We start from the raw sequence: 18,124 nt of genomic DNA, 5'->3' as shown, positions 1-18,124 counted from the left end.
GGAAAGGAAAGGAAAGGAAAGGAAAGGAAAGGAAAGGAAAGGAAAGGAAAGGAAAGGAAAGGAAAGGAAAGGAAAGGAAAGGAAAGGAAGAAAGAAAGAAAGAAAGAAAGAAAGAAAGAAAGAAAGAAAGAAAGAAAGAAAGAAAGAAAGAAAGAAAGAGAAAAATAGTATACTTCAGTCTGTGTTCAATCAATATCAGTTCTTTCTCTGGAGGTGGATAGTATGCTTCATCAATAGTCCTTTGGGATTGTCTTGGATAATTGTATTGCTGAGAACAGTTAAGTCATTAATAGTACTTCATCGAACAATTTTGCTGTCACTGTTCACAAAGTTCTTTTAGTTCTGCTCACTTCACTATGCAATCAGTTCATACAAGTCTTTCCAGGCCTTTCTGAAATGATCCTGCTTGTTATTTATAGCACAATAATATTTCATTACAATCATGGCTTGCTTAGCCATTCCTTAATTGATGGAAATTCCTTTGATTTCTAATTCTTAGCCACCACAAAAAAGAGATGCTATGAATATTTTTGTACAAATGGGTCTTTTTCTCTTTTTGGTGCTGTCTTTGGGATATAAACCTAGCAGTTTATTGCTGAATCAAAGGATATGCACAGTTCTATAGCCCTTTGGTCATAGTTCCAAATTGCTCTCCAGAATGGTTGGATTAGTTCACAGCTCCACCAAGAGTGGATTAGCATCCCAGCTTTCCCTCATCCCCTCCAACACAGCCCACTCACCAGACTGGGAGCTTAGTTCCAGACGACACTGGTCCTTCAGCAGATTCAGAGGCTCTGGGGGTCTCCTTCTCTGGTGAGGACTTCCTGAGACTGGATCTGTGTCAGGGTGACTGTGGGGTTGGGCCCGATTCCTGTATCAGCACAGCAGCTCCCTCCTTCTGACCTTCCAAGCTGTTCTTGTTTAGAAGATGATTTCAGCACATTCTTCTGTGAGTTTTGCTGCTCTGGGCATTTTCCTATGGCATTATTTGGATTTTTTTGGAGTGATCATGTCATGAGTTTGGGAGCTCACTGCCTTTCCTCCGCCATCTTGGCTCCACCCCAAAATCTCAATAAGCATTTCTTAACACCTAATTTCTGTTCAGAATTGACAATATAAGTAGAAGTGAGCAGAGCCAGGATTCTAACCTCAAACTCCAAAACTAGGGCTCCTTCCAGAGTCTCTCCTACATTTGACAGAATTTGAACTCTAGTCCCCTTAGTCCTCTGATGTTTATCTTTAGCCAGACTAGCTAGTAAGAGTCTAAGGTCAGATTTGAACTCAATTCTTGAAATAGAAGCCTGGGAAAGTCCTTAATTTAGAAAGGCCAAGGTCACCTACTGCATCTTGGGTAATCATCATTTTTCTTGACTTATGTCTTGCCACTGGACTTCAAAGACTTTGGAGGAGAGAATAAGGCTGATGATTTTATGCAAGTCTCCCTCACTTAAATCCAATTTACTAGTAAGTCAAGTAATCACCCTCATGGTGTCATTGGTCCTCTTCAAGAATGAAAGATGAGCAGCAACAACAATTTCCTGACTCCAGGCCCAGCACTCTATCCTCTGCACCACCTATCTGTCCTGTACAACTTAGTGTTTATCATAATGCATCACTTTACAACATCTGTCTCTCTCATTTCAGCACTTAGAAAGATATATGGCTGCTGATGTTGTTATTTCTCTCAGAATTTAAGGGGTGACACAAAGTCAGCTGCTCATGGTCTCAGCTTGAAATCATACTTTACCTTAATTTAAGACAGCTTCTAATCTCAAGGGGGCTTTCACGAGATCACACATTGATAAGTCAAAGGGATCTTAGGGATAGTCTAATTCAACCTCCCTTATAAGATAAGGCAAAGTCTCATGGGTAATGATTGGAAGAGCTGGGATTTGAACCCATGTTTTCTGACTCTGAATCCATTGCTACTTTGAGTGTACCACATTTTTTAAATGGATCACAATTTTCAAACTCTATCAAATCATATCTCTTTATAAAATACCAAAAATTAAATAAACGTTAATACATAAGATGATCTTTCTCTAGAAAACTCATTTTTGTGTCATGGACCCTTTTGACAGTCTGGTAAAGCCTATGTATCCATTTTCATAATAATGTTCTTAAAAGCATACAATAAAATGCATAGGAAATAAATCACATTCAAAAACAATAAGCAACATATTAAAAAAACAGTTCATGGTCTCTAGTTTAAGAACCCCTGTTTTAGAACAGCTTTAAAATATCTCATTAAATATGTTTTGTTTTAATATCATCTTCATTTCCATATATATATATATATCCCTTCTCCTGCTACCTAGAGACCCATCCCCATAAGAAAGAATAAAAAAGAAAGAAAAAATGTGTCAGTAGGACTAAGCAACTATGTATGCAATATTCTTCACTTATAGTCCTCTACCTCTGCAAGAAAAAGAGGGAGGTGGAATTCTCATATCTCATCTTGAAGGCCAAACCTGATCATTCTACTAATACAGGCTTTAGTTTTGATTTATTGTCATGGTCATTGTTATTTCCATTTACACTGTTGTTGTGTGTGTTGTTTTCCCTGGTTCTGTTTACTTTACTTTGCATCAGTTCATAGAAGTTTTCTCATGCTTCTGTGTGTTCTATATAGTAGTAATTGTTTCTTCTGGCACAGTAATATTCCAGCTTACTTATAATATCCCAACTTACTTAGCAAATCCCCTATTCATGGGCATCTACCTTGTTTCCTGTACTTTGCTACTATAAAAAGTATTGCCATAAGGATTTTGGAACATATTAGACCCTTCTTTTAACCTTTTGACTTTCTTGAAGTTGAGATCTCTAGCCATGGGATCTCTGAGTCAAAGGCATAGGCATTTAAGTCCATATACATTTTCTTAAAATATTTCCAGGGCAGCTAGGTGGCACAGTGGATAAGGCACCAGCCCTGGAGTCAGGAGTACCTGAGTTCAAATCCGGCCTAACACACTTGACACTTAACTAGCTGTGTGACCTTGGGCAAGTCACTTAACCCTCATTGCCTCACAAAAAAAAAAAAAAAACAGTTCCAAATTGTTTTCCAGAATGGTTGGGCTAAATCCCTTTTAAAAACAAATAAACTAGGGGCAGCTAGGTGGCACAGTGGATAGAGCACTGGCCCTGGAGTCAGGAGGACCTGAGTTCAAATCCAGCCTCAGACCCTTGACACTTACTAGCTGTGTGACCCTGGGCAAGACCCAATTGCCTCACCAAAAAAAAAAATCTTAAAAAGCAAATAAACTAAAAAACAAAACAAAACCACATAAGCTTCTGAATATTTATATTTCTATCTTTCTTACCTATATCTCATAGTGTCTCAACTATGTAGTAACTATCTTCTTTAACCTTCTTCTATAAGACAAGTATTCTACAAAAGTTTAAATACTATGTTATTATGGTTATTATCTGACTCTAAGCAAACTTTCTGAAACTTTGGACAATTGGAACACAGCTTTCTGGCTTGAACCTTCAAAATCCTTGGTTATTTATTTCTTAACTGACATAGGAAATCAAGAGACCTGGATTCTCACCTCAGATTTGCTACTTACTAGTTTTGTAAACTTTGGTTAAAAAAATATCACTTCATCTTCCTTGGCCTGTTTGCTCTTCTGTAAAATGAAGTGATTGGACTATGTAATCTCCAAGGCCTCTTCTAGCTTAAATAAAAGCTCACTTTCTACAGGAAGCCATTCCCAACCTCTCTTAATTCCAGTGCCTTCCCCATGTTAATTATTTCCTATATATCCTATGGAAGATAGGTGGCACAGAACTAGAATCAGGAAGACTCATCTTCCTGAGTTCAAATCCAGCCTCAAATATTTAGTAGCTGTATATGATCCTGGACAAGTCATTTAACCCTGTTTGCTTCAGTTTCCTCATCTGTAAAATGGGCTAGAGAAGGAAATGGCAAACCCCTTCACTATTTTTGCCAAGAAGACCTCAAATAGGGTCATACAAGAATATCGGATATGACTGAAAAACAACCCAACAATATTTACTCTCTATATAGCTTGCTTTGTATATATTTGTTTGCATGTTGTCTCCTTTACTAGATTGTAGGCTTCTTGGGGGCAGGGACTGTCTTTTGCTTCTTTTTATATTCTCGGCACTTAGTGCAGTGTCTGTTGTATAGTAGATGCTTAATAAATGTATACTGATTGACTGATTGATTGAAATAATTCTCTGTGGCTTCTTTAAGGATCCTTGTCTATTTCTTAAGTCTGTCAAAATTGTGCGTCTTAAGGCTTGTTTGTGGGGTTTGGGTTTTTTTTTGTTGTTGTTGTTGGGTTTTGTTTTGTTTTGTTTTTGTTATATTCCTTAGCCTTTGGTCAACTCATCTTTCCAGTATCTGTTGAAGAAATCTGGAAGGAACAAAGAACTAGCATCTCTACACTTCCAGCTATCAAAACCTGTGCCTTTCTAATCAATTAGAAAAGTCTTATGGTTGTTTTTTTTCTTTCCTTCACTGTTTGGAGTAAAGTATCTCCCCTCCTTTCTGGGTTTCCTTTTTCTGGGTTTCAATCATTTTTAGTCAACCAGCCTTAGCAACTATCTTCTCTCAAAACTGTCACATTTACAGTTTAAAGTGACAGTATCTATTACTGCAAAACAGTGTATGTTTTTTTAAATCATTATACTATCTGATGCTTTTGTAAGACAAATGAAGATGGTTCTTAATGATAGTCTCTGTAATAGGTAGTAAAGATTCTGATTGCCATATCACACTCTCATACCATTTGTGGCCTAGGGGCACAGTTGTAAATATGTCATTGGTGAACCCATGCTATTCAAAAACTAATCCAAAATGTCTCAACTCTGGATCTTTCTGACATCAGAGAGCAAGGAGATGTTTCAACATATACAGGAGCCTATAAAATACCTGAGTCTTGGTTGGAGCATAGTGACATGGTTGTACTGAAGCCAAGCCAAGCCAACTCTTACTGACTCTGAGAAATGATTGTTAAATTTTCAGTGTGAACATTTATACCTAAGAAATTGGCAAATGTGACAAATTGAAGGTTGGGGGTCAGAAACTAGGTGGTACAGTAGATAGGGTGTCAGGAATCAGGATAGGGTGCCTGGAGTCAGGAAGACTCATCTTTCTGAGTTCAAATCTAGCCTCAGACATTTACTAGTTGTGTGATCCTGGGCAAATCACTTCACCCTGTTTGCCTCAGTTTCTCCATCTCTCAAATGAAATGGAGAAAGAAATGGCAAACTACTCTAGTAGCTTTGCCAAGAAAACCCCAAATGGGGTCACAGAGAGTCAGACACAACTGAAATAACTGAACAAAGGCAACAGCACAAATTTGGGTTTGATTTATTGTTTTGTTTATTTAGATTTATGAAAGTTATGGAGGAAAAAGTTATTAATGCAGATTAAGCTTAAAAGTGATACCACCATGGTTGACACCCCCTTCCACTCCCACTGTATCCCTTCCCCATCACACTGCTGGCTCTACTGGTTGCTCCCCTCACACCTTAGTTTCCCTTCCCCACCCCCTCCCTGCCAGCCGCCTTCCACAGCCCCAACAAGTCTTCACTTATGATGAGAGTGGTAAATGGAAGTTAAACTTTATGTCTCCCTAGCTTTAAGGGTTTGTATCAAAAAACAACCCCACCAATTTATAATTTGCTAAGTAAAATGTGAAATTTCTGAGGTTCAGAAATGGATTATTTCAATTTACATTACTCCTTATGGGAAAAATTCATTTGGTACTTGTCATTTTTTCCACTCATCTTGCCTTCTGGAACAAATTAACACCGAGTGCTGAGGTACCAACGTATTTGTAAGGTTTCTTTTTTTTTTTTAAGGTTTTCTTTCCCCCTAAAAAGGGGCTGAGGTGAGTATGGGTAAGAAGACTTGTGATTTCATTAATGTGGGGAACTCCAAGGACTTTTTCCAGTCTTTTTTTTTTTTTTTTTTAGTGAGGCAATTGGGGTTAAGTGACTTGCCCAGGGTCACACAGCTAGTAAGTATTAAGTGTCTGAGGTCGGATTTGAACTCAGGTACTCCTGACTCCAGGGCCGGTGCTCTATCCACTGTGCCACCTAGCTGCCCCGACTTTTTCCAGTCTTAAAGGGTTGCATAGGGAACATTGAGAAGTTAAGGTGACTTACCCTAGGTAGTCTAGTTATTAGGTATAGGGCCAACACTTGAACCTCAGTCTTCCTGACTGCCACTATCATTATTCCGTGCTGCCTCTATAAAGTTAACCTCCTTAATTATACATGGACTTCAATTTCTCAAAATGGTTAGTGGTATATTCCTTCCAAAGTGAACCAGATGGCAAGAGTATGAGCTTGGTGACCTCTCAAGATCCTTTCCAACCCAATGCTTCTCTCAGTATGGCAAGGAGATGGAGGGCAGTTTCAATTTGTGGTAGCCGCTTGCAAATCTTCGAGTTAGAACATATTCTTGGAGTTTTCTTTGAATTTGCCTTCAGGCACCCCTTCCCCCCCCACCCCACAAACCTCAGTTAAGCTCATGCAAAGCTGCTGTTTCTGGTTGCTGTGGGATGGAGATGCTAGCTTCTCATCTTGCTCCTCACTTCCTTGATCTGAGTTGAACTTTGAATATGCAACACCCAGTGATTTCCAAGGGCCTCATCTATGTTGCTCCAGGAGCATAGTCATGCAGGGGGTGGAACAGTCAAACCACTGGATTTCTCTTGGATTTCTTTTGTAACCATAAATCACTGTTTTCCCTCTCAAAACTAAGCCAAGGTTTGCTAGAAATGTGGCCTCAGTTTATTTAAATAAAAGAGACTACTACCAATTCAATCTACTACTAATTGAATCCAGACTTGCTGAAAGCCTTGCAAATTGATGAAGAGCCCCCCCCCCCATTTGAGAGTCAACAATGGGCATCTGTCATTTCTGGGACCAAGGGCTAAAGTAGAAGCAGGTTGGGGACTACAGCTGAAAGACCACTTAATGCGGAAAGGAGATATGCAATTCCCCCATGAATACTGAGGGCTCGAAGACAAAGCCAGAATCTAATATTGATAAAACAAACTAGGGAATACAAATACAGTAAATAAATACAAAATAAATACAAAATAATTTGGTCAGGGATTGGGGAGAAGGACGCTGCCACTGGGATGGGTCTGGAAAATCTCCTATAGGAGATGGCTCTTGAGCTCAAGGGAACCAGGATTCTAATAGGCAGAGTTGTGAAGCATGGGGGGGGGGGGGCAGTCTTCATGTGTGTTCCTTATGCCTGCTTCTAGGAATTCTACGTAGGAAAGTTAGGTTGGCTGATACAAATGGGAATATTTGAAAGATCAGTGACTTTCCTCATTGTGGGAAACTCTTGGCATGGGAACTCTACCTATTTAGGTTCCAACCTTTAGTAAATAGATAATTCCCAGGGAAATTTACTTGATACATACATGTTTTTGTTCAGGGTCACATTGCTAGTCAGTGTCAAATATGGGCCAAACCTTCTTGACTCAAAGTCTAGTATTCAGTTTATTACATGATACACCCTGACACTATAATTGATCTTAGATTTAGAAATGGGGAGAAGTATAGAGGCCATTGAGTCCAACCTCCATACTTTACAGATGAGGAAAATGAGGCCCAGAGAGGTTATATGAATTGCCTAAGGTTGTATTAATTGTATAGTATACTATTAATAGTATTAACAGTATAGATCCTCTAATTCTGCTCTTTCCATTATATGATGGTACTTGATATTTCCACAAATACAAAGTAGGTTATGTTACAGATTTTTAGAAAACCTAAGTATTGAACCAGAGGGCAGCTAGGTGGCAAAGTGGAGAGAGCACCAGCTGGGAGTCAGAAGTACCTGGATTCAAATCTGGTCTCAGACACTTACTAGCTGTGTGACCCTAGTCACTTACCCCTATTTGCATCAGTTTCCTCTTCTGTAAAATGAGCTGGAGAAGGAAATGGCAAAATCACTCCAGTATCCTTGCCAAGAAAATCCCAAATGGGGTCATGAAAAGTTGGACATGACTGAACAACAACAGCACTGAACTAGATTCTTATTCACTGAGAGGATTAAGAATTGAATCAGGGAGCCTTAAAAGTTAGTCTTTATTACTAGTGGTTTTGTCTTTTTGTCTTATTGTCTTTAGGTAGCCAGGTGGCACAGTTTGTTTGCCTGTTTGCCTCAGTTCCTCATCTGTAAAAGGAGCTGGAGAGGGGGCAGCTAGATAGTACAGTGGATAGAGCACTGGCCTTGGATTCAGGAGGACCTGAGTTCAAATACAGCCTCAGACACTTGACGCTTAACTAGCTGTGTGACCCTGGGCAAGTCACTTAACCCTTATTGCCCTGCAAAAAAATAAAAAATAAAACAAACAAAAAAAAATGAGCTGGAGAAGGAAATGGCAAACCACTTCAGTATCTTTGCTAAGAAAACCCCAAATAGGGTCACAGAGTCAGACATGACTGACACAACTCCACAATAACAAAGACGCCACAATGGATAGAGCACCTGCATAGGCCTGGAGTCAGGAAGACCTGAATTCAGAGTTAGTCTCAGACACTGACTAGCTGTGTAACCCTGGGCAAGTTACTTAATCTCACTTTGCTTCAGTTTTTTCATCTGCAAAATGGGGATAACAATAGCACCTACTTCCTGGGGTTGTTGTGAGGATCAAATGAGATAATATTTGTAAAGGGCTTAGCACCTGGAAGATAGTAAAATGCTATTTAAGTGTTAGCTTTTATTATTATTATTTATTATTATTAGCTCAAACCCAAGTTAAAATTTTGAGAGCCTAAAATGTTTCTAAATTAGTGTTTGTTTGTTTTTTATCCAGGTTTTATACAATATATTAATCGCCTTCACGAAGATGCATAAATTTGAAGACATAGAACCCATTGACATTTTGGCTGGATTTGCTCGGTTTATTGTGGTAGGGGTTGGGGGGGTGTTCTTTGGCATCATCTTCGGCTTCATTTCTGCCTTTATCACACGTTTCACACAGAATATTTCTGCAATTGAACCACTGATCGTCTTCATGTTCAGCTATTTGTCTTATTTAGCTGCTGAAACACTCTACCTCTCTGGCATCCTGGCGTGAGTACCAATTAACAATCATCCCTCACAGTATTTAAAAGAATATCAGAACAGCCTTGTGGGGACCACTTTTTTTTATCAATCAAGCAATCCCCAAGCACTTACTGAGCACCTAAAAAATCAAACAGTCCTTGCCCATAAGTAGCTTACATTTTATCAGGGGCATATATCAGAAAATTCATTACTGTTGAAACTAACCCCCAAAGGTGTTACAGGATTTATAGTTTTTTAATGTTCACAAAATCAAATTCAGGCCCTTTGCATAGCACAAATGTTTCCCCAACATTTGCATTTGCATTCCCTCCATTATTTTCCTTAGGGGAGAGTTGTGGTTTTGTACTATTAGTTTAGAATCTTCAGCAGTGTTAAAGGAGAATGCAGGAAGAATATTTCAGTGTTAATTTACTATTACTAACTTCCAGTAATGGGAAATTACTGAATTAACAGTACCTTTCAATTAATTAAATTAATTAAACAAGTCTGAAGCCTACAAAGTAATTCAATTATTTTGAATCAAAATTATTTATAATTATATAAAATTAGATATGGAATTGAGTAAAATTATATATGTAATTATGTACATAATATTAAATATGTATAATATATAAAAGTAACGGAAGGTAGGCCCTGAAATAACTCACTCTTGGCTACTACCACCAAACATGACATTCTCACTCTCCTATGGCAGGGCAAGGATTATCATTCAGCTATTTCAGTGCGGAGAGAGAACAGGTAACTGGAGAAAGTGAGAGGTTTAGATGTTTTCTGAAGAGAATTGTTAAATTGCCTTCTTCAGTGTAGGTCTCAGACTTTTATTCCTGAGAATGGTTTTGTTTTTCTGAGTCCTTCAATTCTCTCTATGGGTTTTTTCTGTACCAGTGCTCACAAATTCACATATTTTAATTGAATTGTATACATAAAAACAATCAAAAGAAATGCTAAATGTTAGCATGCCTGACTCAGTTATACTTCCCAGGCAATTGATGCTGACTTAGTGCCATTGAAAGTATTCTTTGAAATGGAGAGAAAAGAATGGGAATGTGGAAACTTAGGGTAAAAGGTGGTAACTTAAAGGGGAAGATGCAAGCTATCCTTTACAGATAGACTTATTGACATTTTATGATGAAAAGGTCATACATGCCCATTCTTCCTCAACTTATATCATATTTGTCAGAAGCAAATATTGACTGTTTGGCATTTCATTAACTGCTCTATTTTGAATAATTAAGTTGCTTCCACCTCAACTTTTGGGAAACCTTTCACTCTTTTTGCATGTGTCATGGACCTCTTCAGCACTTTTGTGAGACCTATGTCCCCCTTCTTAGAATAATATTTTCTAAATGAATAAATTAAAATGCATAAGATTGCAATGAAAATGAATTAGATCAAAGTAGTTTTATATATGCACACACATATACATATATTTATACATAACTGGTGTACATGTATATATATTCATATATGACAATGATTTATATAAAAACTTTGCTTTTATATAAAATTGGTTAAAACCTTTATATATCTGGTTATGTAAAATTGGTTCCTAGGTTGAGTCCTTACCTTTGAGAGATGGCCAGTATAAGAAATAGATTTTTTTTTTTAAAAATCTAAAGTATGACAGCAAAGAAGAAAGATCATTTGGGTTAAAAGATAGGCTGATATTTATCTCTGTCAGTAGGATGATTTTTGAAGTTGTTGAAGAATTGGTAGCTTTGACTGAGACTCTGTTGCTCCTGTAGGATCACAGCCTGTGCTGTGACAATGAAAAAGTATGTGGAAGAAAATGTGTCACAGACCTCCTACACCACCATCAAGTACTTCATGAAGATGCTGAGCAGTGTTAGTGAGACCCTGATCTTCATCTTCATGGGAGTGTCAACAGTGGGAAAAGACCACGAGTGGAACTGGGCCTTCGTCTGCTTCACCCTGATCTTCTGCCAGATTTGGCGAGCGATAAGTAAGAAGCCAGCAGCTCAATGTCACAGCCCTGGAGAGTTACAAGGCTGTGTTTTATTTGTTTTAAGGAAAAAAACAGATTCAATATGAAAAATAGAAACTTGACACTAACCGGTTTAACCAGTTAGGAAAGAATAGGCATGTTATACAGCCAGGAAACATTTTTCACCTACACACTCAGAACAGAATATTTTTCACATGATAAGACTATTTAGTTGCCTAAAGCAATGGTTTCTAAGCTGTTTTGATTATTCACTCCATTAGTAAGAAAAAATTGAACATGCATCCCAAAATGTGTATATTTATTTATGCCATATAGTATACTGCTGTATTAATGGTATATATTATAAAACTTACATAAAAGCAGAAATAAATCAATCAAGGACAAGTATAAATAAGAGTTTACACAGTGCCATGGACTGTGGGAAATACTGACCAAAGAAAAGCAAAACAAACAAACCAAACAAACAATAAAACTGTCAGTGCTTTCAGAATGATTGTATTCTCATGGGAGAGGCGACTTATGAAAAATCAAGTAGAGACAAGATATAGGCAGTATAAATGACCTCTTGCAGAAAGTAGGATTTGAGATAAAATTTGAAGGAAGCCAAAGATTCTAGGAAGAGGAAGTAAGGAGGAAGAACATCCAAGGTACAGTGAAAACAGAGTCCAAAGAATGAGTGTCCTGTCCAAAATACAGCAAGAAAGCCAGTGTGGATAGGAAGGGCCAAGTTGTGAAGGACTTTAAAAGTCAGAGGATTTTATATTTAAGTCTCAAGGTAATAGGAAACCATTGGAATTTATTGATAAGGGGGGATGTTTAAAAGATGAGATGAAGGTGCAATAAAATTATTCTAGATTAAATAGGGAGCCACCTGAGTTTTAGGAAAATCAATTTGGTGACTGAGTGGAAGATGGATTGGATTGGGGAGGAACTTGAAGCAAGGGGGCCAGGTAAAAGGCTATTGCAATAGACCAGGAAAGAGATGATAAAGGCCTGACCTAAGATGGCAGATGTGTGAGTACAGAGAATGGAACATATACTAGGGATGTTGTGGAGGAAGAGACAATCACATTTGGAAACTGATTAAATTAATGTTAAGAGAGAGTGAGATGGGGCAGCTAGGTGGCTCAGTGAATAGAGCACCGGCCCTGGAGTCAGGAGGACCTGAGTTCAAATCTGACCTCAGACACTTAACACTTACTAGCTGTGTGACCCTGGTCAAGTCACTTAACCCCAATTGCCTCATACACAGAGAGAGAGAGAAAGAGAGAGAGAGAGAGAGAGAGAGAGAGAGAGAGAGAGAGAGAGAGAGAGAGAGAGAGAGAGAGAGAGAGAGAATGAGAGAGAGGGGCTGAAGAGGACACCAAAATTGCAATCATGGAAAATGATAGAGCTCTTGAACAGTGTTGGGTTTGGGGATAAAGATAATAGAAGTCTGTGCTGTCCAATTCACCCATGTCAGATCATGCTAACTCTGTCCCACTCTAACTGAAAAAGAGAGGAGATGGAGCTTGTACACTCACCCATTACTTTTCTGAAGCACAGAGACTCTCTGAAGGGTTGCCACTCAAAACCAACAGGTGGTGGGGAATGAGATGGAGGTCGGTCGGGAATAAAGTGGAGGAATGTGGGGAATAACGTGGAGGGAAGTGGATATTCACAGGGGTATCTGTGTTCTGGTAGTAGCTGTAACAGTCTGGAGTAGGGGAGGAATGTAGTTCTGAAGGAGGGAGGTTGGGAATTTGCACACAGGGAAAGATGAGGAAGATAGCTATAGTTATGTTGGAAATGAACCCCCTGAACGGTTATTTCAGGGAGAGTGAGATTCACCCTGTGATTTGTAGATTATATCTGCCTTGGGGTCAGCCTATGGCTTTAATGCAGTCTGGTCAGAGTGTCGCCTGAGGGGCACAGAACCCACTTTGCAGATCTCTTACTGTTTTTGTTGCTGCTGTCACTGTTGAGTCATTCAGTCATGCTAGATTCTTTGTGACCCCATGGACCATAGCATGCTATGTCGTATCCTCCATTATCTCTCAAAATCTGTCCAAGTTCATATGTTTGTTGTTTCCATGAAAATATCCATCTCATTCTCTGCCATCCATCCCCTTTTCCTTTTGCCTTCCATGTTTCTTCCAGGGTCTTTTCCAAAGAGTGTTCACATTATGTTCAGATAAGTAGTCTAGAGTAAATGAGCTTTTTGTAAAAAGTTAAGAGAACTTTTACATCAACACATTTATGTTTAGCTTGATAAATTTATCTTATCCTGATAAATTTATCCCCTTCCCTCTCACCTTTCTGCCAATTTCTACAGTCTTGCATTTTAGATCAGCTATAGATTATAAACAGCTATAATTTGCACTTTTTTGAGTGGTGAGAATGAGATCTCACAAATTATATCCTGGGTCAAACAAATCTTAGCACTGTTATGAGACTTCACCCTAAAATAGGACGGGAGCTCCTGATTTGGGATGTGTTAAGGATCTTGAGAAAATATACCTAGCATAAGAGAGGACAGTTTATCAGGCTTTATTGTGAAACTTCTGCATGATACTATATTAAATCATTCAAACAAATGAAATATGTTTGAGTAGTGGCTTTATCTGTCTTCTGAATTAAGGTTTTAGGAACTAAATAATGTGTCTATTACATTGAATTTGTAACTCTGAAATAATAATAACTTGAAATGAGTTGGTCCATAGCTTGAGAATCTAGGCAGTGTTGCCAGTTTATTTGTTTAATTCAATTCAATGTGCATTTAGTCACATCTAGTATGTGCCAGGCACTGTGTGCTGAGTCAAAAAGGAATCTCTTCCTTTAAGAAACTTATGGGACAGGTAAGTTAAAAAAAATTACAAAATGTATAAGATATGTACAAAATGACTTCTAGGGGAAAGACACACATCAAATGTGAAGAATGGTTTGTTAACAATAGAACTGGAGTTCTGAAAGTCACAATGGAAGAGCAGAGAAGACTGGGATATTGATGCCAAAGGAATGAAACATGGATGGACTTAAGGGAGCATGTTGTCAGGGAAGGGAGATTCATTCAATTCAGCCTTGAGAGACAATACCTCAGAACGAGGGAGAGGCTGAGGGGAGCCCCATGACAGGAGGCCATCCTACCCTTCACAGTGGCAAAGATAATGTTCATTTGGTTATCAGTAAGAAGGGGTGTCTGGTTTCTGGTTCTATTTGAATGGTCAAGGTAGAGGTTATGGAATCCTGGTTGCCAGCTTGGTTTTACAGCTTGGAGGCATGTTTGAAATACTTAGGCCAGCTCCAATCTGTACTAAGACTCACTCTAATATTTGAGGGATGATCAGAGGAAAGGGGGCAGAAGGGACTTTGTTCTTGGGTTGATGGTCAGTGTGGAGTAGGGAACATTACAATTACAAGACTTTCTTAAAAGACCTCAGTATAGAAAGATAGAGTAGGGGCAGCTGAAAGGGAAGAGGAAAGGAATTGTTGTTGTTCTTGAAGAGGACCGATGACATCAGGAAGGTGATGTCATGACTTGAAGTGAATTGGATTTAAGTAAGGGAGGGCTGTGCAAGGCCACCAACCTCTCTCCTTCAGAGGCATCTGGTTCCAGCAGCAAGACATAGATCAGGACAACTACAGATGGCCCTGGATACAGTGGGAGACCTTTGTCTTTTTAAGGTAAAGTCTTTCCTAGGTCTCCCTAGGTAATAAATGAGGCCAAAAAAAAAAAAAAATGGTCCCTTTCACCTACTCAAAAAAAAAATCAATCTGAGAAGGAAAGACCTTCAGGGTTTTTGGTCAGAATAGAAACAATTGCTCATAAAAGAATGAGCAGTTATATAACGCCTAGAAAGACCTGAAATTCAAGTCTGGCTTCAGGCAAACCACTGTATTGTCTTTGCCAAGAAAACCCTATATGGGGTCACAAAGAGGTGGACATGACTGAACTGCTGAACAACAATACATCAATTAAGTGCTTTTTACAAATATTATCTCATTTGTTCCTCATAATAACCCTGGGGCTGAGTGCTATTATTATACCCATTTCACAGTTTGGGAAACTGAGGCAAGCAGAGGTCAAGTAACTTTTCCAGGATCTGAGGCCAGATTTAAATTCAGATCTTCCTGACTGCAGGATCAGTGCTCTACCCACTGTACCACCAGCTTCCTCCTCAAAGCATTCCAGGATTCAAAAAAAAGCTATCTCTAGGAAGTAGAGCCCCAAAAGGGAGAAGGGAGCATGAGGCCCATCCCTAAAACCCAGACACTGGAAAGAGCGAAGAAAAGTTCCAGGCTTTGAAAGACTGTTTCACAGCAGAGGGACTCAACAGGTGGACATTGCCAAGGCTGGTTTTGGCCTAATGTAAGGAGCACCTTGCTTACAATTAGAGATGGACAAAAGTAGATGGAGCCATCTCAGGAGAGATTCAGCTTCACTAGAGGTACTGAAAGAGTGGGTGGATGATCCCCCATTTGGGTTATTTTTCGTGGGGATTTCTTTTCTGATATGGATTGGATTAGATGGAATCTAAGGGCTCCTTCCAACTCTTGGGATACTGTGAGAGTAAAGAAAAAAAGAAACATCAGGAGTAGCTGGGAGTAGTGTCTTGGAATGTTCAACTGCTTTTACCACTTGAGAAAGAGCATCAAAAATTCAGGAGTATTAAGCTGCTACTGAATATAACCCTCAATCAGACAATCACAGAAGAAACAAACATAGGAAATGTAGAATAGTGGAAAGAACACTGAACTAAGAGCCAGAAGACCAAACTTCTAATCCTACCTAACTGCCATTTACTTTTTGTGTGACCTTGGGTTTAACCACTGTGGGTATCTGTTTTCCTAACTGTAAAATGTGGGAATTAAATATGACAATCTGGAAGATATCTTCCAACTATAAATACCAATTTCTGGTATTTTATCCACTAAGCCATAATCTCTATAATACAAAATTTGATAAATATTCATGCATTTTATTGTCGCTCATTGCTGTTGGGTTGTTTCAGTTGTGATCAATTCTTCATGACCTGATTTGGGGTTCTTGGCAAAGATCCTAGAGTGGTTTGCCATTTCCTTTTCCAGCTCATTTTACAATTGAGGAAACTGAAGCAAACAGGCTTAAGTGACTTGCCCAGGGTCACACAGCTAGTGAGTGTCTGAGGCTGAATTTGAACTTATGAAGATGAATTTTCCTGATTCCAAGCCCAGTGCTCCATCCACTTTGCCACCTACCTGGTCATATCCATGCAAACAGAAAGGAAAAAGAAGGGGGCTATTTTCCCATGGAAAATTTACATGAGATTTCTGAGCAAGAAGGAACCTTAGAAATCATCCAGTTCAATGTGTCATCATTTTTTTTTTTTTACAGTTGTAGAAATCAGACCCAGGGAACAAGTATCTTGGTTGAGGTTGTAGAGCTAGTTAGTGGCAAACCCAGACCTAGAATCCATGTTTTCCAACTCAGACATCCATGTTCTTTAGTACATCCTGATGCATTTCCCCCCTTAGATTGGGAGATGTGGTTTGAAATTCTTTACACTCAAAGCTCAAGAAGGTCTTTTCATCTCTAGATCAGAGCTGAAAAAAGAATCTTTGCAGGGCAACTAAATACACTCTTTGAAAGTATCTTCAGGAAAAGAGAGTTCCACCAGGAATCTCAGAATATGTGCATCATCTTGTCCCAAAGCCCCATGAAGGAAAGAGAAAAGGGTGGAAGAATCCCACCAGGGTCTGAAAGCCCCCAAACCCAAAGGCTGCAGCTGCAGAAAATGTATAAACAGCTCTTTCAGATTCCTGGGAGCACTCCCAGCTCCAGAGAGCTGCTTTCTGGGTCAGAAAGACTTCTTGCTCCCACCCTGACCCTTTCTATCTTTATTCTTCCTTCACTGCCTTCAGTGGTTTTCCCCAAAGCAAAGATTACAATCCTATGCAGCAACAAATGTCACATTCCTCTTGCTAACTTCTAAACCAGCTCTTCTAGTTTGGAGACCCTAAATTCCAGTGCTTAATAATCTAATAAGGAAGTTAGCCTTGGGGCTTCCAGTGCCCAGAGATATTAGAAGTTAATGGATTACAAAGTTGTTTGCCTGGATCACTTCCTTAAGTGTGTATGTGTGTGCATGTCATTTTATATACATACATACATACACACATATACACATATACACACATATATCTATATATACACATATACACACATATATGTATATATATATACATATATATGTATGTATATATATAAAAGGAGGGGGAGAGAGAGAGAGAGAGAAACCTTGCCAGATGGGTATTATTTCAGAGCTTACACTTCTCTAGAATAGACTTTGAGAACCTATTTCCATGACATGGTAAAGCATGAGAATAGGAATTTTCCACCATATGTTAATGAAAACAGCTTGCTAGTGGCTTACTTTGAGTATTTTGATGATCTACTCCAGGCTAAAACTGTGAACTAGTGAATTGGGAGACTTTCAATAGGACCAGAAATTTGTCATCTATTGAAGCATCTTTTGCATGTCCATCCAAGGCTTTGGAGTGGAAAGGAGCCTTAACTGATAGGACAGTGGACTTGGAGTCAGAAAGACCTGGGTTCAAATCCTGCCTTAGATACCTACCAGCTGTGGGATGCTGATCCAGTAACAACTTCTCTGAGAATCACTTTCCATATCTGTAAAGCCAGGTGATTAAACTTAATGGTTCTCTATGGTCTCTTCTGGCTTTAAATTTATGATCCTATGATTTCCCTAGAAGGAAGCAGTCATCATGTCAATTTGTGGAGGGTTGTTTGAATTGTTCAAAGTTGTGATTGCTTGGATACAGACAACCATCACCTTCCTTACAGCAAAAAGGATCTGTAGTGTACACCTGGGAGCAAGCTACTATTCTACTTAGGCTACAATGAGTGGTTCTGACTATCAAGCAATCTATGTAGGAAGGGAAGAGAGCAGCCATAACTGACCATTACCAGATTGTTCCTGATTTTTTACTGATAACTTTGTCCCATATTGTGGCCAGCCACAAAATTTGTTGACAAGTTGCCTAGCTAAAAGACCCAAAGATACAAGAAAGGAGGTTATAAAAGGATTCCCACAGCAGGGAGGCTACTC

The 18,124-nt window shown here is 39.0% G+C and overlaps 1 protein-coding gene across 1 annotated transcript in view; it reads left to right on the top strand.

Annotated features, from left to right (window-relative positions):
* SLC9A4 (solute carrier family 9 member A4) overlaps nucleotides 1–18,124 on the top strand; it is an 83,615-nt gene that overhangs the window by 32,194 nt on the left and 33,297 nt on the right. The window contains exons 3-4 of the mRNA XM_043997013.1: nucleotides 8,817–9,076; nucleotides 10,816–11,033. Coding sequence (XP_043852948.1) covers nucleotides 8,817–9,076; nucleotides 10,816–11,033 — 478 coding nt within the window. The remainder of the gene's footprint in view (nucleotides 1–8,816; nucleotides 9,077–10,815; nucleotides 11,034–18,124) is intronic.

This window comes from Dromiciops gliroides, chromosome 3 (assembly GCF_019393635.1).
Source record: "Dromiciops gliroides isolate mDroGli1 chromosome 3, mDroGli1.pri, whole genome shotgun sequence".
NCBI classification, from domain to species: domain Eukaryota; kingdom Metazoa; phylum Chordata; class Mammalia; order Microbiotheria; family Microbiotheriidae; genus Dromiciops; species Dromiciops gliroides.
The sequence above is the reverse complement of the archived record's forward strand: the minus strand, read 5'-3'. Positions and strand labels throughout refer to the sequence as shown.